At 36.6% G+C, this 27,119-nt stretch overlaps 2 protein-coding genes across 6 annotated transcripts in view; both read left to right on the top strand.

Annotated features, from left to right (window-relative positions):
- The window catches only part of MTHFD2L (methylenetetrahydrofolate dehydrogenase (NADP+ dependent) 2 like), a 129,379-nt gene extending 126,908 nt beyond the window's left edge, over positions 1-2,471 (top strand). Inside the window, exon 8 of the mRNA XM_065877218.1 lies at positions 2,341-2,471. Within this exon, the coding sequence (XP_065733290.1) occupies positions 2,341-2,471 (131 nt within the window). The remainder of the gene's footprint in view (positions 1-2,340) is intronic.
- A 6,298-nt stretch (positions 2,472-8,769) lies between these two features.
- EPGN (epithelial mitogen) lies at positions 8,770-15,139 on the top strand. Of its 5 annotated transcripts, none has more exons than XM_065877918.1 (5): positions 8,770-8,812; positions 9,362-9,424; positions 12,421-12,541; positions 13,281-13,307; positions 15,085-15,139. In XM_065877918.1, the coding sequence occupies exons 1-5, from the start codon at positions 8,770-8,772 to the stop codon at positions 15,137-15,139; spliced, it is 309 nt and encodes a 102-aa protein (XP_065733990.1). The 5 variants fall into 5 exon arrangements, with proteins under 5 accessions (XP_065733990.1, XP_065733989.1, XP_065733987.1 ...); XM_065877917.1 differs by having other exon boundaries at positions 9,362-9,451; XM_065877915.1 differs by having other exon boundaries at positions 9,362-9,451; positions 13,281-13,433.
- The last annotated feature ends 11,980 nt before the right edge of the window (positions 15,140-27,119 follow it).

Below are 27,119 nucleotides of genomic sequence, written 5' to 3'. Positions count from 1 at the left end.
GTGAAATAAACCATTTTATTTTTCATTGAAGATTTAGTTTGTACTTGATTCTTAATTTGCCATATTATTCAGTAGTATTCTATTTTTATCTATTAATATTTCAAAGTGCTCTACAAATATATGATTTTACATACTGTCAGTGTAAATAGTAGTAGTATAGTATATTTCTTCTAGAGATCTGCTGAAATTTTTAAAGGCATTACTTCTCTAATCCTATAGAAAAGGTTCTGGAAGGCATTGTTCATGCCATCAAGTCAGCTCACTGGAAAATGAAAAATGCAGTTTGTCACCATCATGCAAAATATGTAGTTTGAGAATTTCAGTAAATTAACGTGAACTAAATTGTTTTGATGTTGTCTGTATCTGGTCAAAAGCACTGACACATTCCTGCAAATTGATTTTAGATTTTAAATTTCAAGGGCTATTTAGTTCACATTATCGTAATTTACTGAATGCCTCACCTGTGTATGGAGACGTTCTCAGATTAAAAATGACAACAATAATCACCACGAGACTTAGTTTCTGCCTTCTTGGTGCCGGTGTCTAATTAAAGGAACAGCACAGTGTGGTAAATTCCATAACAGAGTTCGGTATAAAATGACTGGAAACATAGATGGTGGCACTTTTAATTCAATGCTGGAGGGGTGAATTTTTGAGAAAAATGATGGACAGGTAACATTTTATTGGCTTTTAAAGAATTCTATAAGGAATTTCTTATTTGGATAAGGTAGCAGCGTAATCCAGATGGAAGGAATAACGAGAGCAAAGGAAGAAAGGAATGATAATTTGTAGCTATTTATGAAATAGCTGTTGACCTAGCCTAGTGTTTCTACAGGATAGAGTACATTGGATAGAAGTATGGTGGGAAAAGGACATGCTTCATGTATAGAGGCACATTTTGGAAAACTAACATATTACCTTCTAGATCACAGCATTCTTATCTTTTCTTTGTTATATGCCATGAGAAGATTCATGATATACACTAGCTGGATTTTGTGTGTGCGTGATGCCTTCAAGCTTATCTGGAGTTTTCTTCAAGTAAAAGAATATTATTCCTTTGCTTTTCCTATTATTAAAAAATACTGCATTATACCAATACATTTAAAATAAGGTAAATGTAAATTTTACAAACCATATTTCAAGAAGGCAATATAAATTGTACAAAAGTAATGCTTAATTAAGATTTAGGGAACATCTACTGATTTCATTTATGTAGAAGCATATACGAGCAAACTTGTAAAGGCAATACATCTAAATAGCATGTGATTGATAAGGTCAGAGTATGCATTAAAGAAGTGTTGTCTATGCTAACTTTGTACTAAAAGAGTTATCTGGGAAAAGTTCATTATTCTTATTCACACGGTGAAACACTAAACCAGTAGGTCAATTCATGGAACCATTCACCTGTAATATTGTGGGTGTGAGAACATGCTTAAGTAAAACTTGATAAAAATTCTCTGCCATTTTCTTTGAGTATATTCACTGAATAAGAAGTCTTCATTCATACCTTAGAACAGGACTATGTGTATTTGCTCAGTTAATTTTAATATGTTTAATGATTTTTATTAGACTTGCAGTGGAATGTATTATCCACATATACGTGATACTGTTTTTATAACAGGACTATTCTAATTTAACGGATGATGTGTGTTGAACTATCTATATCCTGCATCCCCTTTGTGACCAATATCATGTATTTTAGAAGTAGTTAACTGGAATTACATGTAGTTGGATAAATCATGGGTTATAGATTTTCATCATGTAAAATTAACTGAGCCGCGTAGAGATTCATCCTACAGTGTTGGCCTCTTTGTGTTCTTTCTATACACATTAGATATCATACACAGAAGTGTGTGTGTGTGTGTGTGTGTGTGTGTTATAGTCTACTTCATTCTAAAAATGATTTGAGGATGTTAGGGTTATATGTGTAATGCAGAAAAATCCACTGTATTCTGTTAATTAAACAAGGGAGCCATTCGACTGTGATGGCTCTAATGCCCTGGCTGCCTATGTAAGCAAACCAAAATCTGGCTTGTAGATTTTGCCTCAAGGTTACAAAATCAAAACCCAAGGACAACCAGTCACAAACAGCCAACTAGGCTTAAAGCTATAACCAATCAATGATTTCCTTGCTTTGCTTCCACCTTTTCTCTGTAAGTCTCTCCTGTCGGTGGAAGCCTTCCTAGCTAGACTTCAGGTTTGGCACTGCCCGATTAGACTCCATTTTTGCTCAGATAAACTCTTAAATTTTTAAAATGCTTCAGGTTTAACAGTTCAGTATGTTTAAAAATATGAAATTCTCAGAAAAAAATAAAGAATCCTTTCTGTTTCCTCCATCAGCTGTTAAGAAGAAGGCTAGCTTTATCACTCCAGTTCCAGGAGGCGTGGGACCCATGACAGTGGCAATGCTTCTCAAGAACACCCTTCTGGCAGCTAAAAAAAATCATTTACTAGATCACATGAAAGAATAAAGCAAACTGAAGTCATGCTACGTATCTATTTGACAAAAGGCAAAAACCTTTATATTTTACTACAAAGCTATTTCTACGTTGTATTTATTTTTTTCACAGATGGAATCATTGTGGATCAGATGATTCGCACAATCTTATGCATTTCCTGCTAATAATTACTGAATATTTTGAGTGGATATTGAGTTTTAGGAAAAGAAAACAAAACAACTGCAATGAAAACTTTGGTAACAATTGTTTATTTTGTGATTAATATTTGTTCATAACGTTAAAACTAATAAAGGGCTCATAATAAATGCATATATTTTTGACACAAATAGTGTGTTTTCAACAAACATCTTGTCAGACAAATAAGCTCCCTTGTAAAATGTAGTTTAGGTTTTGCCATAATTATGGCCAATTTTTATACATTTTATGTACTATATCATATGATGAAAAAGAGTTTATTTGCTAAAGGAAAGATACAATAATAAAAATAAAATTTTGATCTCATATACTTCCCAAATGCATCCTGCGAGGCATACTAATGAGAAATGACGCTCCGTTCGAAGAAAGGAAAACATGCAAGGAAGGCAAAAAATGCAGTGCTACTTGGAAAGGGATTGATTATTTCAAACGGTGAATTGCTACTTGCCAAGTAAAAATGCAATAAGAATGTGTTAGGTTTACATGTAATTTCTTTGTTCTTCTAGAAAAATATTTGGATAATACCTTCCTTGAAGAAGAATGGAAACTCCAAAACCAAACAAATATACAAAACAAAACTAAGGTTGTATTTTCCCACAAATATCAGGAAGACACAATATAGTATGAATGAGGACTTCATTAAAGAATAGAAGTTATGTTTGTTCACAAATCTAGAAATCTAATAGAAAAATAGGACATAATGTACCCAAGCTAAGCCTTAGGATATGACTAAAAATCTATTGCTTTGTTACTCACAGTTCTTCCTTCTTCTCTTATAGCATTTGGTTCTCAAAGTAGATGCCATGTTTCTAACACAATTTAAATTAGAAAAAACATGTGACCGTCTGTTGAAGGCTATTTTGAGACTACCCTGGGCATATAATTTCAGGCCCCAATCCCAGTCTGTTTATGTACCAGTAATGATTCTTACCCAGTGCATGTCGTTATTAGTGTATACTCTTGATCATTTGTGTGAAAATAGACTAGATGTTTATAATTAATATTTCAACTGTATAATAAAACCAGTTTGGAAAGGAATACCTGTCTTCTTTTTCTTTAAGCTATCTGTAAGTTTCTTTGTTCATATATTTGTTATCTGTTTCTTCAGAGCATGCTGGGGAAATGTACAAGTTCCTCAAACATGAAAGAAAAGGTTCTATAGCCCATTCCAGATCAATCTTTGTCTAATAACCCTGATAAAAGTTTAAAGCTCCCACGCAAACATTTCAGAAAGACCCTCTTTTTAATATTTAAGTGCCCCACATTCGCGAAACAAACATAATGACCCAAAATACATTTACATGGAAAAGGTGATTTCTGTAATTTTGAGCTTCCTCCTCCCCCACCCCCAAATGCAGGAGGAGTTATTTTTTGGAAATATTTTTCCCCTTTGGTGAGGCTAAAATTCAGGAGTGAGCCTTTCCAGAGACCAATTAAAACACTATAAAGGAAAAATTATCTAACATTTGTTAAAAATATAAGGACAACTTTATTCAGGACTATTGCAATGGGGTCGAGACTATCACAATAGAAGAGATTGAAAACTCTAAATATAGCTGAGACAGCAATGGATTTATAGGCAATGAAGAGAGTGAGGGGATCAGTAGATGGAAAATTACTGAGAGGAACTTGATTAGATAACAAGACTAGAGGGATTCTTGTAAACTAGCTTACCAGGATTCTTGTTACAGTTAGGCCAGATATCAAGGGTGGGAGATAGGGAACTTGATCAGATATGGCAGGGACAAGGGTGCAAGGAGCAGGGCAGGGGGATTCTCCATAAACTAAGCAGATTTCTTTGCTAAAACTGGGCTCAGCAGGCTAAGATGATGCCTAGTTGAGAAAAGGAATAGGAGAAGTCTAAAGTTTGGTCAAGAAGGGAGCCTTTGTCAACACATAAAGGAAATAAAGTTGGTTCATTGTTATCATGGCTTTACTTATGCATATTTGGGGTCTATAAAAGACATATGATTGTCTTGTGGAGGAGGTTTGGAGAAGTAAGTTCTCTTCTACACGTATCTGTAAAAAGGACCCCGAAGAATTAATGAGGATTGAACAATAACATGAAGATATGGAGGTGAGAATGAGCTTAGCATATACATATATGAAAGCAAGGGCTACAGTCAGACTGAAATGAAAAGTGTGTGTTGCAGAGTGGTGGAAATACAGCTGGAAAACAGCAGAAGTAGATTAGAGAAAGCCTGGATAAATCAGAATTTAGACTGTATTTAGTCAGTGATGAGAAGTGTAGTTAAAGCCTAGAAGACGTTATCCCTGATTACCATGAGGGAGTTGTAAAGAGGAGCTTATTTTGGAGAAGAGATATGTTCAGTTTGACATGTTGAGTTTGAGGTGATGGCATAATACATAAATAAAAGTCCTGACATAGTATCAGTCTGGTATGAGAATAATTCATGGCTAATGATGAAAACTTAAGATGCATCAACATGTGTTAACCGCTAAATTCCTAACCTTGATTGACCACTATATACACCCTGCATCTTTCTACACTTGTTTGATAGTAACAGCTATCTTTAATTGAGCACCTATCATGTGCTAAATGCTTTACTTTTTTGTTATTGTTGTTACTGACAATCCACATTTGATATATGAGGAAATCAACCCTTGAGGTTATTAAAAAGTCTCAGCAAAGGCCAAATGGATAGCAAAGGTAGAACTGGAATTCAAAGAAAGGTCTGTTAGGATGATGTGAGCTGGAACCCACTCTCTTTTCATTCTATCACTCTACCTCCCCTCAGTGCCCACCTCCCCTGCCACCTAGAATCCTTTCTCTTGTCACTGTATGTCTAAATTCTACTTGCTATTTAAGATTCACTTCAAATGAAACTCATCCATGAGAAATGCTGTGAGAGTCTGACCAAGTCCCACCCCTGAACTCTTATACACATTCATGTACACATCCATGGCAATCATCTGTCTCTACCCAGCACTGTAGTTATGTATGTACTTTCCTTAACCCCCTCTAGTTCTTCGAGGTCAGAGTCTATGCAGGATTTTTCTGTTTGTCTCACATACATTACATGTTACAGGCATAAAATGGTTTATGAGTGGATGAAAGGCAACTGAATTCATGAGAATTACAGAATAAGTTTAGAGAGAGATAACCAACGGGCTGATGACCATTTCCTGCCAATGTCCAGCAACAAATTTTGGCTATTAGTGAAAGAGCAAGAAAGAAAAAGGGGGCTTCCCTGGTGGCGCAGTGGTTAAGAATCCGCCTGCCAATGCAGGGGACACGGGTTCAAGCCCTGGTCCGGGAAGATCCCACATGCTGCAGAGCAGCTGTGCATCACAACTACTGAGCCTGCGCTCTAGAGCCCGAGAGGCACAACTACTAAGCCCACGTGCCACAACTACTGAAGCCCATGCGCCCTAGAGCCCATGCTCTGTAACAAGAGAAGCCACCGCAATGAGAAGCCTGCGCACCACAAGGAAGAGTAGCCCCCGCTCGCTGCAACTAGAGAAAGCCTGCGCACAGCAACAAAGACCCAACGCAGCCAAAAATAAAATAAATAAATAAAATAAATAAGTAAAAAAAAAAAAAAAGAAAGAATAAAAAAGGAAGGAAAAGAGAGGAGAGATGAAGAAAGGAAAGGAGGGGAAAGAAAGGGAAAGTAGGAGAAGGGAAGGAAAAAAATAAACAACAGCGAGGGAAGGGAAGAGAAGACACTTCCAGAGATGCTTATAACTAGAGAGAGATGAATAAATTAAAAAGATGAAAAATGGTCGGAGGGAAAAATGATAGTGGGGTGCTGCAGCTCTTAGCCTTCTTTTTCACTCTAACATGTATCAAGAATGAATACGAGTATCCGTGAGGCCATGTTACAGTACCCACCTCTCCCATTCTTCAGGATTGCGGAAGGACTCCCTGATGAGAGGATTGAAGATGTGAAGATAGGAGGTTTTCCTATATAGAGTGTAAGTGGGATCCATCATGATGAGTCCCAGAGGAAAAGAAACATATGGGATGACTTGGAGCTATTTTCTTAAGCTCAAGTGGTAGGTGAGTTTCTATATTATATGGCTTAATTCACCAGAGTGGAGAAACATCTAGAGAGACAGTGGTCCACTTCTTTCAGCCCAAACATGTGTAAAAGCCATAATTCATTTGTTTAGATTCTTATGGTAAGGTAATTTACTTAAATCTTGATCTTAGGAGATAATCTGAATTTCTCTAAGGTCAGTATACCGACTCCTACCAGAGGACACAGCTGGGGAACTGGAGAGGGCGTATGATCTGGAATCTGAACATGGGCTCAAGTCCTGACTCTAGGGTGTGTCCTCTGGCAAGTCACTTAATTCTTTTGAGTCTTCATTCTTTATTTGTCATATGGAAATAAAAATAAGGCCTGTTGTTTATTTCTTTATTCACTCAAGACAGACTGATTGAGTATACTCTACACTATATATTAGGCACTGGATTTGTTGGGGCCGGGATTACTGAAGACAGAATTGAGATATGTATGGAAACCTTCTGCAAAATGCAAAGCACTGTCAAGTGCCAGTTAACAGTTACTATAAAGATGGTTGTGGTACTATGTCCCAGTCTTAGAAATAAACATATTTAACATCAGACCTAGCATCTTCCTCTTGAAACTGCAGTTCGCTGTGGTTTATCTAATCCTTTGTAAACGATTTTTCCTTAAATTCTTACCAGTGATACAGAGATGATTATTTGACTTATAATTCGAATATGATTTGCTTGGGAAAAACAGTATCCAGAACTTGTCTTAATAATAAATAGTTTTTTAAAACTCTACGAAAGGAGGAATATGAACTGTAGGCACATTTAAAGCAAGCCAAGGATAGTCTTTTAACTTTAAAAGGATGACTCTGTGGCAAGTGATTGCCCAAGGTATAATGAGTTCAACAAGCTCATTCTTGTGTGATTTCTAAAGCCAACTTCATATCTGAATAGTGGAAGGGATCCTTTCCGGTAAACTGAATTTTCTGGGTGGACATGATGCAAATGACAACCTATCTTGACTTAAACAGGTTTTTAAGGTACAGAAAATATTAGCAATTGAAATTACTGGTAGAAAGTTGCAATACTTCAGCAAAACATATTTATAAATTATTTATAATAATTTGGGGCAAGTGAAAAATTTATGGAAGTTCCTGTAGTCACAAAAAGTAATAGAAATAATTACATATTTTGGCCTTAAAAGTGGTACTTTAATAATCATAAGTAGATTAATAGTAAGAAAAATTTGAATGTTGTATTAAACTAAAAGCTTTCTATTCATTAGATGTACCAAACATAAATATTTTGATTTTATCTTAATGGAGATGACATTATTATTATTATCATCATCATTATTTTAGTGCTTTACTGGTTCTTTCTAGAGCCTAATCATTAGGGCATATACTTAAGAACTGTAGTTCCTAGAACTCGGTAGCCTATTCCATTTACTCAGAAAAATAACAAATGGCAGAATGACATAAATGTAAATCTTATGCTCTGAAAAACAATTATTTTTACAGAAATTGAAATAGTAAAACTAAGTAGCAAAAACCAAAATGGAATATTAAACCTTTATTTTTACACACATTTAATTGTTCTCTCCTGCCCATAAATTACAAAGTATCTTGATTTGCAGTGGAACCCAATCTGTACTGAAAAGTAGTGTAACTGACTGCAGCTTCAGGGATATTTCTTTTACGAACAGGTTAAGATGTTTCCGACTTTGGAAATATCAAAACTCCCCTTTCTTGGAATCATTTATAGGTCATTATCAACTTTGGAGCTGGGATAATTCTGTTCACACCAAGGGGGCTTTTCCTGCATTCAGATTCTTTTTTGTTGTTTTCAGTATGTTTACAGACACGATTATGCCCACAGGTAACAGGAAACCAGTGTTTCAAAAGAAAATTTGATCACACTGCTAGATAACACAGGTATCCTAAACAAGTACACGAATGCCTCAAGGCTTCAAGCTGCTGCCAGAAAGACATATTTTTTTGATTGGTAAGAACTGCCAGATGACGCTTCATGAAATATAAATGCAAGAAAGCCTCCGAGAGAGCTCAATAAAAGCCTTCCACCCGTCATTCTAAGAGGATCAGAGCAAGATACTGTTAACAAGTGCAGGAAATGGCTTTCGGAGTTTCAATATCAGTCTATATCTTATTCAATGGTAGGTCATTTCTTTTTGCTGTGTTAATTTTGTGTCATTGTAAAATGTGAATAGGATTTGCTTTATCTGAATTAGTGAGGAGTTGGCTTTTAGCAGTTGTTCTTCATGACAAAGATCCAAGCAAGGAATTTGTGAATTTAGTTTCTTATGTAATGTATGTTCCTCTTTTAACATATTTTGACACCTCTTTTTCTGAGATCTTTATAGTTTGTTCTATACAATTGAAGAGTAGTTGATACATATGATATGATAGTGTCCTTGTGATTGAATGAATTTATAAAATGTAATAAAATTTATGGGTTTATAAAATTTATTTCCTCTTAATAATTAATGTGTTTCTACTTTCTCTAACTATAATGTAGTGAGTGGAATAGATATGCATGAGAAACTATCAAGAAACTGCCCTTGTCAGGTTATGGATTTCAAATGTAAATGAATTAAAAATAGAACAGATGTGGGACTAGATAGAATAACTTTTGATCTGTTGCTGGTATGTAGAAGGAGGCTCACCTGCTAAAGATGCCTTCCCTCCCCCCCCCCTTCACACAGCTGTGACAGCATTGACTGAAGAGGCAGCCAGGACTGTAACACCCCCAATCACAACCCAGCAAAGTAACTGGACCATTAACAAAACAGAAGGTATTTTCTTCACACTTTTGTATTTCAAGTGACTTTTTTTTTTTAAGTGACTTTTTTTTAATGTTTGAGAGAAATTTGGATTGTGATAAAAGCAACACTGGAAATTTTTAAATTATATTTTATTATTAGACGATCTTTTATCAGGATGCTGTTAAATGGAAGTGACAGGTAAATGTGTCAGCAAAGAATTCTCTTTTTAAAAGGAGGAAGTGAAGCAAATGAGAAAAAGTTGTTTTCAGTTACTGTCCTGGTTGTGAAACATGCCACATTTTCTGCTTGATTCCTGCTGGATTCCCAATAACCCACGTGCTTCCAGAGGCAGTGTGTCCCTATTTTGGCATTCTTGATGAGTGACTTTATAGTTTGATCTGTGATTGTGAGCTTTGCAGCCAAATAAATTATGGCTACCAGATGAAGCCTTAATCCACTTTCCCTCATCTTTGGAAAGATCTTTCTTCTTGTCATTGGGAGCTTTTGTTGTTGCTTTAGTATATGCTATACATCCCAACCACTTGTATCCAATTTTTGTTGTTGATGGTGAGGATATATTTTATTATTGTTATTAAAATAGCTTCTGGCCACTGTTGAGCACCAGCATTTTCCCAAACTCTTTGAACTCTTAGAGGTGACCTTGGGAAACTTACCTGCCAAGACCTGTGTATCAGGTGGTTGTGATTCTCACACAAATCACATACCACCCCCTGATGTGAAGATGGGCTTTGTGACTTAGGACCAAAGAAATACCATATCTTGCTCTCAGAGCCACGCAAGTAAAAGAAGATCAAGTTAAATATTTTGTTTCTGAATATGAAAGATAGTAATATTTAAGTATTCTTCATTTCACCAATAATTTTAAATTTAAAAAATTTGCTTAGGGCTTCCCTGGTGGCGTAGTGGTTGAGAGTCCGCCTGCCGATGCAGGGGACATGGGTTCGTGCCCCGGTCTGGGAGGATCCCACATGCCACGGAGCGGCTGGGCCCGTGAGCCATGGCCGCTGAGCCCGCGCGTCCGGAGCCTGTGTTCCGCAACGGGAGAGGCCACAACAGTGAGAGGCCCGCGTACCGCTAAAAAAAAAAAAAAAAAAAAAATTTGCTTAAAATATTTTGCTCATTTGAGTTTTTGCATATATATCAATTTGCAAAATAAAATTAGTGTGGCTTTTAGAATAACTTTTAGCCAAATTCTTCATGTCTTGAGCCTTTAAACAAAGAGGAAATATCTTTGTTGAGAGATAATACTGTAGAGAATTAAAGAAGTACAGTTTCCTCTCAGTGACATAACAGTGTGTCCATCACCACCTTTTCTCTTCCCTAATAGTGAACTGCAAGTCAAATTCTCCAAGTTACAGGTAATAATTATGGACAAAAGGGATTGAATATATCACTTCAGTAGTTTTTCTTTGCTTTCTTGATAGGTGAATTTTAGTTTCCTGCTTTTCATTTAACTTAAAAATCTGAATCCAGTATCTCAGGAAAGTTTCATGAAGTTATAACTAATATTCTTCTCCTTAGAGGAAAGATGGGTCTCTAGTATATTCTTTCTTTGGAAATGTCTTCTTTCAATTCTCACATTTTCTAGTAAGTCCTGGTTCAGGCCTGGTTAATTGAACTTATTTAATCTTGAAGTAGGAAGAACCTATCACAGTTTATAATGAGAAATTCCCACTCCCTTAGAATTAATTATCAAGATGAGAAATTAGATTTACCATACCACAGTTAACAAAATGAATATGAATTTTAAGGTAATGTCGTGTGTTCTCAACCAAAATGAAGTTATATAACAGTATGTTGTTGGTGACTTAGTACCTAAAGATTTAGTATTTTCAATATAAATAAGTATGCCTTTTTAGATCTTTTTCTCCTGAAAACAAATAAGTATGATTCTCTTAATCTACTTGGCAAGGTGAATATAATATGATAACTAAGGTTGAGGAGATATGTTTATTCATAACAGTGACAAAAATAAAATGCCACTAATTCTTCTTGAGAAGAATTTAAGAATCAGTAATTAAAGTATACTAAAAAGGACTCATTTATGCTGTTTTGTCATTCCCACTGCATAAACCTCAAGGATCGTATAGGTATATGTCTTTAGTACATCAAGGAATGAAGGATAAGCAACCTGAAATCTAAGTATTTTGCCACAGTACAGCTTCCCAAAGGGAAGTTTCCCATAAAGAGGCTTCTGGACACTTGACCACAAAGGTTTCGCCAAGTGTGGTCATTTGCATAGTGTTAAAGCTAGAAATCAAAACCCAGGTTTTCTAATTCCAACTCCATGGCTTTTCCCACAATCTCATAATGCCTCTTAACTGAGTAAATTTTCTAATTAACATCTGAAGTTATTGTCTTAGCTATGTTAAGCCTGAGCCATAAGTTGTTTCTGGCTTCATGTATAGGTCATAACAATACCTCTTCTGAAATCAGTTAGGGAAAACAATCCCTTTTCCATTAGCTACTTAAGGTAGTCTGCATAAGAAGAAGGGGGGGGATTGTCATCTCACTCTTCTCTGGGGAATGAAAAGAAATCAAGTTCATTATCTCCCAACCATAAATCCAAATCTTCCTAAGTGCTTACTTCTCAGGCGTAAAGGGGAGAATGAAACAAATTGTATTATTTCATTTGTTTCCAGGCATATATTTAGGAAGCCTTGCCCAGGACAGCATGCTAAGACTAGAATCAATGCTGCCACCTTTTGGCAAACTTGTATCTATATCTCATTACATAGTTTCCAAAGAATGGAATGATCATCAATCTACCTCCAGCCCCTAATTCATTAATATGTCTTAGATGATATTAACCCAACCTTTGTAAATATAACCTGTCAAAGGAATCAATCGATAGTTCAAATGACAGAGCACTCAAAGAATATTCCTAAGATTAAAGGCCTTTCTGTATATGTGTTACAAATCTACTGTGGAAGTGTGTGACCCACCTCATCTGTTAATACTGTATCTCCTTTTTCTAGCTGGCTACACAGAAGGACCCCTAGCGTTGAGGTCCTCACATCCTTGCCTGGAAGACCACCATAGTTACTGCATCAATGGTGTTTGTGCATTCCACGATGAGCTGGAGAAAGCCATCTGCAGGTAATTGCAAAGAACTTCCCAAGCCCTAGAGATGGGAGAAGGAGAAGGTATGCCTCCTTTCACATGGTGTTTCACATAGTACATTTCCCCACGCCTCCATCTTATCTAGTAAAAAAGGTACATGATCTGAACGTGATTCACCAATTCTCTTTGTATTTGAATATCTAAGGGGTCTTTTTCTAACTTCTAACCTACCTAGTTTTCATTACTCAAAAATACGGTTCCTAGATTAGCAGCATCTGTATAACCTGGGAGCTTGTTGAAAATGAAGAAGCTCACACCGTACCTCAAAACTACTGAATCCAAATCAACTTTTAACAGCATGCAAAGAAGTTTCCAAGTTTTTATGGATAGATTATAGCATAAAATGAAACAGACTATGGCAAAAACACTTCAGGAATATAAAGTTCTAGATCAACTGAGATACCATTTTTATGATCGTTGATTTGCTCAGCATCCTCCTATGAAAGAGTAGGTTAACAATTTTCTAGATCAACTCATGCAAGTGTCCTACCTTTCCCTCCTACCAATGAGGGAAGTTGCATTAATATGGGGTCTTAATCAAATGATTATTGGAAAACACATGGCTTCTTCAATACATTTAATAGACTGGCTTTCATTTGGTATTGGCCTCTTTAATTAAAATCACTTTTTATTACATCTTTTTCATTCTTCGAAATTTGTCATTTGTGTTTCTATCATGAGTTTTAAAATTATACATTCTTTTCTTTTTTTAAAGGTGTTTTACTGGTTATACTGGAGAAAGGTGTGAGCACTTGACCTTAACTTCATATGCTGTGGATCCTTATGAAAAATACATTTCAATTGGGATTGGCGTTGGATTATTATTAAGTGGTTTTCTTGTTATTTTTTACTGCTACATAAAAAAGAGGTATGAAAAAATACAAATTATGAAGTCACTAGATACTCATTCATTTGAGAAATATTCACTGAGCCCCTAAAATGTACCAGGCACTGACATATATAATTTTTTAGTGAAAATATGGCTGTAAATCTGGCAAGTTTCTGCATATCTGTTTTGATGCCTTTTCTCATAAACCCAGACAAGAGGTAAAAATTTACCCACAGTTGCAATAGGATAGTTCCAATTTACAGTTTCCCTTCATCCCCAACTCTGTCTGCCTACATCAAAGTTATAAATGTGTAGGACAGTCAGCCCACAAGGGTAAAGATTAATGTGTTTTGTGCACAATTATATGAAGTGTCAAATACCATGTCTGGCACACCATAGACACTCAGTAATTATTTGTTGAATGGACAAATCAAAACACGGGTGTTAAATGAATGAAAATGTGTGATAAATGTGGGCCATTTTCTTCCCAGACATTAGTTGAGGGTATATTCAGGAGATACTGTCTACTGTTAAAAGCTAAACAAGATAAATTTGATCCACTAAGTATAAATTACTTATGCATTAATTATTAATCATTATTTCTGGCTTTTCCACACTGGTAATTTTTCCTTTAATCCATGTATAGGGAAAAGTCAAGAAGTAATGTGATATACATTAAAGAAAAGGTATAAATACATTTCCCTTGCTGTACTCCATTAACTAAGTTGTCATTTTTAAAATGACCAAAAATTATTATACAACATTTAAAAAAAAATTGTTTGCTTAATAATTGCATCTTAGAGGGCTTCCCTGGTGGCGCAGTGGTTGAGAGTCCGCCTGCCGATGCAGGGGACACGGGTTCGTGCCCCAGTCCGGGAAGATCCCACATGCCGCGGAGCAACTAAGCCCGTGCGCCATGGCCGCTGAGCCTGCGTGTCCGGAGTCTGTGCTCCGCAACGGGAGAGGCCACAGCAGTGAGAGGCCTGCGTACCGCAAAAAAAAAAAAAAAAAAAAAAAAAAATTTCATCTTAGAATAAAATCTGTTAATATCAATTGTGGATCAATTGATATAAAATCTGTTATATCAGTTGCCTAAGAGACCAAGAAAGAAAATAAAAAAGGAAGTAAGACCTTTTAATATTAACAAGACAGCTGTCTGGTATCAGGTTCCCTAGAAGCTGAACCTAAGATAGAGATTCCTGACTGAGTGATGACTGGTCAAGAGAATGCTCAAAGGTGAAATCTGTAATGAAGTAGGAAAGCTAGAACAGAGGAAGAAGGTAAGCAAAGATGTAGTTTAGCTGAAGTCTATCCTCAGCCTGATTCCAAAGGGAGACCTAGAACATGACTGGCATCGCTGACCCATCCCAAGAAGGTGAGGGATCTTGGTTGTAGTACCCAGCACCATCAGGCATGGATGTCAGAGTGCTCCTTGCAGGGTAAGGGGCAGGGGCTTGGAATCTCCTAGGAATCTTCAGGCAAAGTCCTCTCTTGGCTGAGGACAATCTTCTAGAGAAGGATGGTACTGTGAGCCTTATTAACACCCACAACTGCTGGGGGATGGGTATACCAGTGGGTAAAGAGGATATGGGTGGGATACCAAGAGCAATTGCTACACCAGAGCATTTATATAATCCTCAATAAGCTATACAAACAGCAAATTCATATGAAAACCAATACTCTGTTTCAGGTGTCTAAAATTGAAATCACCTTACAATGTCTGTTCCGGAGGAAGACCACTATGAGGCCTTTGTAAGACATTTTGTCATTGGTGAAAATCAGTGGGCCCAAAACTGCAATTTTCAAGTGAAACAACAAAACTTCCTAAGCTGACTAGAAAGTTGGGATCACGATGAAACAAGAGAATCAATTTCAACATTGGTCCTTAGACTTTGCCGTTTTTAAAGTGCCATGGGAGCCAAGGGAACAAGGTACAGTGACAGAGGTCAAGTTCACAGTCCTACTCTGGGTTTGTTGCTGTTGTGTGATTATTGTTCTCACTGCAGAGAGACTGAGTTTTGTGCTTCTGACTATGTCAGATGTGAATTTTCATGGGAATAATTATCAACCTTGCGGCCAGCCAAAGCAATGCCAAGCTTGGATTCTTCACTATGCTTGCTACCAGGATTCTGGACCACTGCTCTACGGACCAAATCCCAAACATAATGCTTTCGTGGTGTCTAAAAGAATGTGATGTCAGCTATTCAGATGAGATTCGTATTATGGCACCTCCAGTGAACCAAACTTATGATTAAAGTCTAAGTTAGAGAAAAGAAATGGAATGTCCAAGGCAAACATAATGATACCCAACTTGTGACAACACTGTGAAATATGGAATAAGCTAAAGAGTTTCTGATGACTGAAAGCTACCTGGATATTGAGCCCTGAGGAGGCAAAAAGGTTTTGTTTCTGCATGGATTATAAAATTTTGTGTTGGACTCACTGGTCCCCGAATGCTTATGTTCATCACTTTCTCCTATTGTTAGTGGAATTACCTGGCGATTATCTATTTGGACTGAAATTCTGAAATTCTACTAACAAATAAAATTCTACAATTGGCTCTGAAATAGAAACTGAAGAACTTGACATAAGAATTTTTCACCAGCCAACAGCGGGTGGAAATTTTCTTTACCATTTCTGGGTACCGGAGAGAAGATTTGCACAGAGGGAGAGAAAACGTAATATTGGTAGAAATAACAATTTGAGAATTAGGGTCCTTCCTCTCTAATCATATTTCTTCCACCTAATTCGAATAGTCTTGTTCAGGTCCCTTAATTTCTTTGGGCTTTGATCAGTTTCTACAAGGTCCTTCTAGCTCTAAAATTTGATTGTGACAGAAGAGAGAATATTTTCCACCTCTCAGCTCCATCTCTGTCCCTGACCTCACCTCTCACCCCACTGGATATCATCTTAGGTGTATATTTTATTATTTGGTTTGTAAAATAATAATTTAAGAATTTGTTTTTAAAGGAAGTAAAACATGAAATTAAAAATAATAATATCTACCATTTTTCTTTTAGATTCAATCTAAGACTTTTTTTCTACTGTGGTGTAGATAAGCAAAATAATTTTGATCATGAGATGGGTTAAAAAAAGATCAAACATGAATATTCTTACAATGGTAGCCTAGTAGCAAGCCTTTCTCTTATATCAAGTTGTGACTTTTCATTCACTTCTAAACAAAACTACATTCTGCTTTCCTTTGAATAGAAGGCATTTCACTTGCTTTGTTTTTCCTTCAGAAGGAATTTAATGCAGATGAATTGCATGTCAGCACTTTCTGCATGACCTCACAAAGTATGCAGAGGTTACATCATACCAAGGAGTGGGGAGATGAAGGTTCCTCCCAGTGACTCCAGTGACCGCACCTAGAAAGCTGGGCTTTTCCTGAGCATTTCAAAAAGGTGTTAAGAAGCTGGGTAGAGTCCAGGAAGAAACACTAAAGCTTAATTAAGGACTGCCTCCCGATGAAAAGAAGAGGAAGTAAGGGTAGAGTCTGGGGAGGTGATAACCTAAAAAGTTATAACATTTGCTGTCTATAAATATTTCTAAAATGTAAACATAATTGAATTGATATTAATCAACAAATTAAAATTCCCAGAATGCCAAACCCAAACATAAAACCAATAGAAATTCAACTTTTTTCACCTGTGGAAGAGTATACATTAACATTATAAAATCCACCCAGTGAGACTACATATATGGAAATCTATTTATTTATCTATTTATTTTTATAAATTTATTTTTGGCTGCGTTGGGTCTTCGTTGCTGCCCATGGGCTTTCTCCAGTTGCAGCGAGCAGGGGCTACTCTCCATTGAGGTGCACGGGCTTCTCATTGCAGTGGCTTCTCTTGTTGCAGAGCACAGGCTCTAGGTGTGCAGGCTTCAGTAGTTGTGGCACGTGGGCTCAGTAGTTGTGGCTCGTGGGCTCTAGAGTGCAGGCTCAGTACTTGTGGCTCAGGGGCTTAGTTGCTCCACGGCATGTGGGATCTTCCTGGGACAGGGCTCGAACCGGTGTCCCCTGCATTCGCAGGTGGATTCTTAACCACTGCACTACCAGGGAAGTCCCTACGTATATGGAAATTTACAGCGTAGCTCATGAGAAGCCATCTGTTTATGGTCCATCATACAAAAGAATCTTGTGATAAACTCCTAGAGTTCATTTTCCGCGAAGGAATCCCTGGCATTCCTATGGCAATATTTACACATGTAAGCAGGCCTTAAGTAGGAAAATGCATAAGTATAAGATGTTCTGCAAAGTTTTCATTTTCTATTTTTTCCTATATGCAATAAGACCCTGAAAAAAGCCTACCAGTGAAGCCCTGGCATCAGAACTACATTTTCAGCTATTAGGTGAGGTGGGTCATTTAGGAAAGAAATGAGAACATGTTTCTGGCATCTTTGACTAAATCAAACGGGCCAAGGGGTTCATCAATTTCTTTTATTTCCCATATTGTCTCCTTCCTGTGTCTGCCCTTCAGTTCTTGAGAACACATTCCTAGGTCATCGATATTCATGAGTGAGTCCTTAGTTAGCCTTTTGGAGCATAATGGCTGCGGGAGCAAACACTATAACTTCAGTCGTGCTTGAGTGAGTAAATTTACAAAAAGGGAATTATAACTGCTTGTTATTTTATCTTCTTTCTCCAAATTACTTTTTTGTATAATTATGTTTTTATAATGTTGGAAAGTAGATGAAATCATAACACATTCCATCTTTTAGTGTTTCCTGGCACAATACAACCCTTAATTATGAAACATCTATTTTGATGATGTCAAGAAGATTTCTATTCATTATATGTAATTGAAAAAAAATGTCTGACCAATTTAACCTTTTGATGTTGAACATAGGATGATTCGCCACAGAGGACATGAGTAAACAATTTAACTTCTCTGTCTTACAAACTGTAACACATTCTGTGGTATGATATAAATATTGATATCCTACAACTCATACTCATGGGAAGAGTTACCAGAATCTCTCTGTTGCAAAATACCACTCTTTCTGGCTTACATCATGATTGCATGACATCAGGATATTAGCAGTTGCCCAGATGAGCTGGAAGTGTTGAAATTTAATTTGTGAGCCTGGCACTGCTGATCTGCACGAGTCCACATTTCTGTCCAACCTTTTGGCACAGCTCTAGTCAGTAGCATATTCAGAAGCATATCTTCCCAATTCAGCTCCAAATTTCTGTGAGATGTTCAATGAATGCACAACTCAGAGTGCAAGGGCCTAAGTAGTCAATATCCTAAGAATTCAAAGGCTAGACTCCTTGAGAATACCCACATGAATAAATGTGCCCCATCTGGACATTTCACTCCTCTGCCAAAACTAAACACGAGGGCTGTTATAGATTGCGGACAACACCCACAGCTTCCAGAGAAGCATCTCCTAAAGATTAGGAATGCGATGATATGGTAACAAGAAGACTTGAATTGTTTAATCGGGTCTTATCGCTATACTTCATGGCCTTTCTTGGTAATTTTTATGTCTCAGATAATATTGGAGCAGAAGTCATTTAGACTGAGATTCCGTTAAGACCATAGCCAAGCAGGTATCAAACTAGCAGTGTTAAGAGAGTGTTAATTAGGCTTCCCATCTTTCTGGAAAAAAAATGGCATATACAGATTTTTTTAATTGCACAAAAATATTGATTCAATATTAAGTCCCTTCACAAAGCAAGTTGAAGTAATAGTGTAATATGGCTATCATTTATAAACACTTATAATATTTGAAAAGCATTGTTAGCTTTGTTTTAATTAATTCACACCTATATGTAATTGAGGCTTAGAGAAGGCAATTCACTTTTTCGAGGTCACATAGCCTTTAAGTGGCAGAGCCTAGACATGAACCAGATAGATCTAATGCCAAAGTCCCTCATCTAAACCCTAGATGATAATGCTTCCCAATATTTTATGAGAAATACTAGTGTTGGGGGTTGGTTTCTTGATGAGCTTGGAGATACACCCAAGAGATTTGTATACAAATGAAAAAAAGTTCTTTTCTTTAAAATATATAAAATAATGACCTTTGTCACGGATCAACCACAAAAATTCCCTGCTGTCATCTGCAGATTTTTAAAATATGCAGCAGGTCTTCCTTAGGGTGGGGCCAGAACAAGCATCAAGTACCTGTTGACAGTTGAATGTACAGTCTGGGGAGAGACTTTAGACTGTAAATGAACCCTGGTTTATCCTCAGGACATACAGAATGAGGTGGGCATTTGGGAACACTTGATCCCTGTTTGTGGACAAGGGTTTGCTGGTACCAGTGTTATCCTAACTGGGACACTCTTGGTTCAGTTTGGTAATGAGATGACGAGTGAGTGTTTTTCACATCTGTAGGAAAATCTCATCAATCTCCTTCCAACACATCACTCTCAATCCTACCCTAGTGCCATATATACCTTAGAGAAAAACAGTCAATGGTAGTGGTCCAGCTTGGGGCAAAAACTGGAAGCAACATTAAAAAAAATCTGCAATGGACGGACACTTCAAGGACCTGTGATCTAGTCTGGCTGTATGATTGTCTAATTTTGCTGGGGCCCTTTGGACAGGCTATCCTTGTCTGTTAAGTGAAGAAGTTATACTCTAGAGATGACCTCCATACTCCCTTCCTAGTCGAAAGTCATATGTTGAAAATGTGCAGCCTTTAAGGCAGATCCAGTCCACAGGCATATTTCCTTTGGCTTTCATGATGTTTGTTTTAAATCGAGCCCATATTTAGAAATCAAGATGTTTTAGTATAAAAATCCAGCTTTTCGGCTTCCTTGGTGGCGCAGTGGTTGAGAGTCCGCCTGCCGATGCAGGGGACGTGGGTTCGCGCCCCGGTCCGGGAAGATCCCACATGCCGCGGAGCGGCTGGGCCCGTGAGCCATGGCCGCTGAGCCTGCGCGTCCGGAGCCTGTGCTCCACAATGGGAGAGGCCACAGCAGTGAGAGGCCCGCCTACCGCAAAAAAAAAAAAAAAAAAAAAAAAAAAAAAAAATCCAGCTTTTCTAGATTCTAGAAAAATAGGAGATATAGGGGATGTCCTAGAAAAATAGGAGATAGAGCTCTGACCCGGTATTCTTACATAGCTTTGATCAGAAGGAGTGCGCCCTTGACATCCAGCCTGCTTCTGTCACTATGCTTCCCATTCAGGGTTCCTATAGACCTTAAAGTCTGCCTCCATGGTTCTTTGATTGGATTAATTTTAAGATCCTGCCTCATCTAAATTAATCTGAGTCTAGTCATCAGAGTACCTGCAGAGGGCCTTGTTGTACTGAAAACCACTCAAGCCATAAAAGAATCTCAGATTCTTTAGGAGAACCCACACTCACCTGGAAGCTGGCAGGGGCAGCATCCAATGACTCACACTCTCTGCCCTGCCCATGCCCTCAGTCACTCTCTGCTACAATCTTTGTCAGATTTGTTTTCTCAGTGTTCAATCCTGCTTATGTTAACTCCCTGCTCAAAACCAAACCTGATTCCCCGTTGCGCACCACGTTTAACAAAGGCTCCCCTCCCAGTAGTGTGAGGCCTTCCACAGGGAGGCTCTGGTGGTCTCTTTCTCATGTACCCTCCAAGGGCTCCCTACTCAGACCATCAGCTGCAGCCACCAGCTGCCCTCTGCTCTCTGAACAGACCTCACAGTTCCTATCTCTGTGTTAGGGTCTCTGCTTTTCCCTCCACATGTATTACCCTCCTCCATCTCTGTGTGTCAAGATCCTATGCAATTTTTTTCAAATCCTGCCTTCTCCTTGAAGAATTGTGTTATTTGCAAATATCTCTCCTTTCCTTTGAACTCCTTGATTATTATTTTCTTTAACCTCTCAAATAGTGCTTACATTCTGCCTTGTGTTATAATGATTTTTGTTCTTGGCTAAGTTCCAGTGGTGGTAATAATAATAATAGACTTCATTAAGTTCATACCATAGACTGGGCACAGAGCTAAGCTACTTCTATACAGCATCTCTTTCAGTCCTCAAAGACAGCCTGGAGGAAGGTTTTATTGGAAACTGTGATGAATAGCAGTTAAAAATACCAGTCTTTGGAGTTGAAAAGTCTGTGGCTTAAATCCCAGCTCCACCCCCTACCAGCTGTGCTGCCTTGACCAAGTTTCTTAACTTTTCTAAGCCTGAGTTTTGTCATTTGTAGAAAAAGGATAATATTTATCTGCTAGAGCTGTTTGGAGGGTAATAGTGAGTGTTTAATGAATATTAGCTATTTTATGATTATTTTTCAGATCAGGAAACTGAAATTCAGAAAGTTTAAGTAACTTGTTCAGTGATATGCAGCTAGGAGGTGGTGGAACCTGGATTTTACCACAAGGCTGTCCAGTTCTGAGGCCTACTTCACTTAGCACAGTACTTTGACCATGGCTGTCACTTGGTTAATGTTGTCTAAAGCAGGATCTGAAATCTCAGAGGGCTGGGTTTTGAGTCCCAACTGTTTGTTAGCTATGCGATGGAGAATAAATTATTTAACCCCTCTAAATCTCAGTTGCCTCCCTTATAAAATGGGGATAATAATTACATCTAACCCATATGGTCATTTTAGGATTAAGTTAAATTTGATAGCTAAGTATGTAAAATATTTAGAACACAGTACTCATTAAATAAATTTTACTTACAATTATTAAACATTTGAAACTCCTGTTGAAATTCTTATCGATAATACAGTCACAGTTTTCTTTTTTATAACATGACATATGCCTTCCTAAAAAAGTTATCACACTGAAAATTTAAGCAATAAAAACCACAAGTCTTATGAGATAACTAAGGCTAAGGGTATAATACTCAAAAACTTCGTCAGTGACGCATTAAAAAAAAGAAACACTAAAGAAAATCATCAAGCCACAAGGGAAGAGAAAAAGAGAAGAAGGAGGAATAGAGAAAAACTATAAAACAGAAAGCAGTTAACAAAATGGCAATAAGAACATACCTATTAATGATCACTTTACATATAAATGTACTAAATTCTCCAATCAAAAATCTTAGAGTGGCTGAATGTATAAAAAAACAAGACCTATCTATATGCTGCCTACAAGATCTAAACACACACAGACTTAAAGTTAAGGGATAAAAAAAGATATTCCATGCAAATTAAAACAAAAAGAGAGCCGGGGGCAGCAATCTCATATATGATAAAATAAAGTTAAAAAAAAAAGCTGCAGCAAAAGACAAAGAAGGGCATTACATAATCATAAAGGGATCAATCCAAGAAGAGGATGTAACATTTGTAAATAATTATGCATCCAACATAGGAGCATGTAAATATATAAAGCAAATATTAACAGTTATAAAGGAAAAATCAACAGTAATGCAATGATAGTAAGGACTTTAACGCCCCACTTACATCAAAGGATAGACAAACCAGACAAAAAAATCTATGAGGAAATACTGGCCTTAAATGACACATTAGACCAGACGAGCTTAATAGATGCATACAGAACACTGCATCCCCAAACTGCAGAATACACTTCCTTTTCAAGTGCACATGGAACATTCTCCAGGATAGATCACATTAGGTCACAAAATAAATCTCAATAAATTTAAGAAGATTAATATCATATCAAGCTTGCTTTCCAAACAAAACATTATGAAACTAGAAATCAATTACAAGAAAAAACTGGAAAAAACACAAACACATGGAGATTAAACCACATGCTACTAAACAACAAATGGGTCAACAAAGAAACCAAATAAGAAATTTTAAAACTACTTTGAGACAAATGAAAATGGAAATACAACTTTGCAAAATCTACAGGATGCAGCAAAAGCAATTGTAAGAGGCAATATCAGAGCAATACAGGTTTACTCAAGAAACAAGAAAAATTTCAAACAAGCAGTCTAACTTTACACCTAAAGGAACTAGAAAATGAAGAACAAGCAAAGCCCAAAGTTAGCATAAGGAATGGAATAATAAAGATCAAAGTGAAGATAATAGAAATAGAGACCAAAAAGAAAACAATAGAAAAGATCAACAAAATTAAGGTCTGGTTTTTTGAAAAGATAAACAAAATTGGTAAACCTTTAGACAGACTCATCAAGAAAAAAAAAGAGCCCAAACAAATAAAATCAGAAATGAAAGAGAAGTCACAACTTATACCACAAAAATATAAACAATCACAAGAGACTACTACAAACAACTATACAACAACAAATTGGACAGGCTAGAAGAAATGAATAAATTCCTAGAAACATACAGTTTTTAAAGATTAAATCAGGAAGAAATAGAAAATATGAACAGACGATTAGTAGTAATGATACTGAATCAGTAATCAAAACCTCCCAACAAAAGTCTAGGATCAGATGGATTCACAGGAAAATTCTACCAAACATTTAAAGAAAAGTTAATACCTACCCTTTTACAACTATTCCAAAAAACTGTAGAGGAGGGAGTGCTTTCAAACTCATTCTATGAGGCCAGAATTACCCTGATACAAAAATCAAAGACACACAAAAAAGAAGAAAGAAAGAAAGAAAGGAAGGAAGTAAGGAAGGAAAGAAAGAAAGAAAGAAAGAAAGAAAGAAAGAAAGAAAGGAAGGAAGGAAGGAAGGAAGGAAGGAAGGAAGGAAGAGAAAGAAAGAAAGGAGGAAAGAAAAAGAAAGAAAAAGAGAAAAAAAGAACATTACAGGCTGGCAGGGTGGTGGTGGTGGGATGAATTGGGAGATTGGGATTGACATATATACACTAATATATATAAAATAGATAACTAATAAGAACGTGCTGTATAAAAAATAAGTAAATAAAATTCAAAAGAAAAATTACAGGCCAGTATCCCTGGTGAACATAGATGCAAAAACCCTCAACAAAATATCAGCAAACCAAATTCAACAATATATAAAAAGGATCATACACCATGATCAAGTGGAATTTATTCCAGGGATGCAAGGATGATTTAATATCTGCATATCAGTTATTGTGAAACACCACATTAACAAAACAAAGGATAAAATCATATGATCACGTCCATAGATGCAGAAAAAGCATTTGATGAAAGTCAACATCAAGATGTGATAAAAACTCTCAACAAAGTTGGTGTAGAGGGAACACAACTAAACATAATAAAGACTGTATATGACAAGCCCACAAGTAACATCATACTCAATGGTGAAATGCTGAAACCTTTTCCGCTGAGATCAGGAACAAGACAAGGATGCCCACTCTCACCACTTTTATTCACGTGGTACTGGATTTCCTAGCCATAACAATCAGACAAGAAAACGAAATAAATCCATCTGAAATGGAAGGGAAGAAGTAAAACTGTCACGATTTACAGATGGCATGATATTCTATATAGAAAACCTAAAAACTCCACCAAAAAACAATTAAAAATAATAAATGAATTCATTAAAGTTGTAGGATACAAAATTAATATGAAGAAATCTGTTGCATTTCTATACATTAATAACAAACTATCAGAAAGAGAAATTGGGAAAACAATCCTACTTACAATTGCCTCAAGAAGAACAAAATACCTAGGAAGAAATTTAACCAAGGAGTTGAAAGACTTGTACTCTGAAAACTAATGAAAACACTAAGACACTAATGAAAAAAAATTGAATAAGATACAAATGGAAAGATATTTTTTGCTCATTGGTTGGAAGAATTATTGTTAAAATGTCCATACTACCCAAAGCAATTTACAGATTCAATGCAATCCCTATCAAAATACCCATGGCATTTTTCACAGAACTAGAACAAATAATCCTAAAATTTGTATGAACCACAAAAGACCCCAAATAGCCAAAGTGTTCTTGAGAAAGAAGAACAAGACTTGAAGCATCACATTCTCTGGTTTCAAATTATACTACAAAGCTATAGTGATCAAAATAGTATAGTACTGGCACAAAAACAGACACATAGATCAGTGGAACAGAATAGAGCACCCAGAAATAAACCCACATTTATGTGGTCAGTTAATCTATGACAAAGGAGGCAAGAGTACACTATGGGGAAAAGACAGTCTCTTCAATAAATGGTATTGAGAAAACTAGACCGTTACCTGAAAAAGAATGAAATAATTTTTCTTACACCATAAACAAAAATAAACTAAAAATGGATTAAATGCTTTAATGTGAGACCTAAAATCATAAAACTCCTAGAAGAAAATATAGGCACTCTTTGACATCAGTCTTGGCAGTATTTTTTTTTTTTTTGGATCTGTCTCTTCAGGCAAAGCAACAAAAGAAAAAATAAACAAATGGGACTACATCAAACTAAAAGGCTTTTGCACAGGGAAGGAAACCATTAACAAAACAAAAAGGTAATCTACTGAATGGGAGAAGATACTTGCGAATGATATGTCTGATATCCAACATATATAAAGAACACATACAACTCAATAGCAAAAAGAAAAAGAATTAGATTAAAAATGGGCAGAGGATCTAAATAGGCATTTTTCCAAAGAAGACACACAGATGGCCAAACAGGCACATGAAAAGATGCTCAACATCATTAATCTTCAGGGAAAAGCAAATCAAAACCACAATGAGATATCACCTCACACCTGTCAGAATAGCTACCATTAAAAAGAAAACAAATAACAAGTGTTGGCAAGGAAGTGGAGAAAAGGGTACCCTTGTGCACTGTTGGTGGGAATGTAAATTGGTGCAGCCACTATTGAAAACGGTATAGAGGTTCCTCAAAATTTTACAGTAGAACTACAATATGATCCAGAAATTCCACTTCTGGGTATTTATCCAAAGAAAATGAAAACACTAATTGGAAATCATATATGAACTCTGATGTTCACTGCAGCATTATGTATAAGAGCCAAGATATGAAGTAACCTAAGTGATCATGGATAGATGAATGGATAAAGAAGATGTGGTGTATACACACACACACACACACACACACACACACACACACACACACACAATGGAATATTACTCAGCCATAAATAAGAATGAAATTTTGCCATCTGTGACAACATGAATGGACCTAGAGGGTATTATGCTAAGTGAAATAAGTCAGATAGAGAAAGACAAATACCATTTGATTTCATTTTTATGTGGAATCTTAAAAACAAAAGAAATCAACAAACAACAAAACAGAAACAGACTGATAGATACAGAGAACAAATGAGTGGTTTCCAGAGGGGAGGTGGGTGGGGGAATGGGCATTGTGGGGGGAAGGGAACTAAGAGGTACAAACCTCCAGTTACAAAATAAATATCACAGAGATGTAATGCGCATAGGGAATATAGTTAATAATATTGTAATTACTTTTTATGGTGACAAATGGTAAGTAGACTTATCACAGTGATCATCTCATAATGTACAAAAATATCAAATCACTGTGTTGCACACCTGAAGCCAATATAATATTGTAAGTTAATTATACTTCAATATAAACAGTAGCATAGTATTATTGTACATTTTAAATGATTAAAAATACACAAAGAAATAATTAAATATGTAAACAGTTCAGTATGTAGGGTACTTTATCTCAAAAAAACACCTGAAGTTTGCTTGTGAAATGATAGGGGAAGGATTATAGAAACCGGATAGAAAGTTGTAACAGCAGATGCTCTTAACACCAACCTGAACCAATGTAGCTGGCACACATTTGCGATTTGGGCATGTGTGTGTGTTTGGTGTAGTCTACTAAGCTCAGATCAACAGCTTTGTGCATTCATCTAGAGCTTCTCTCGAGTGAAATCATGTGTAAGCAAACACAGAATTCCTATTATGCTCAAACTCTTCCTTTATGTTGGAATAAATGCACATTTT

The sequence above is a fragment of the Phocoena phocoena genome, chromosome 5 (assembly GCF_963924675.1).
Source record: "Phocoena phocoena chromosome 5, mPhoPho1.1, whole genome shotgun sequence".
In the NCBI taxonomy this organism is placed as follows: domain Eukaryota; kingdom Metazoa; phylum Chordata; class Mammalia; order Artiodactyla; family Phocoenidae; genus Phocoena; species Phocoena phocoena.
The sequence above is the reverse complement of the archived record's forward strand: the minus strand, read 5'-3'. Positions and strand labels throughout refer to the sequence as shown.

What these genes read in the sequence shown, in the direction of transcription:
- EPGN (XM_065877915.1), top strand. Translation starts at nt 8,770, where the DNA reads ATGGCTTTCGGAGTTTCAATATCAGTCTATATCTTATTCAATG. An exon ending in AGTCTATATCTTATTCAATG is followed by an intron (nt 8,813 to 9,361) that starts GTAGGTCATTTC and finishes CCCTTCACACAG; the next exon opens with CTGTGACAGCATTGACTGAA. An exon ending in TACTGCTACATAAAAAAGAG is followed by an intron (nt 13,434 to 15,084) that starts GTATGAAAAAAT and finishes ACTCTGTTTCAG; the next exon opens with GTGTCTAAAATTGAAATCAC.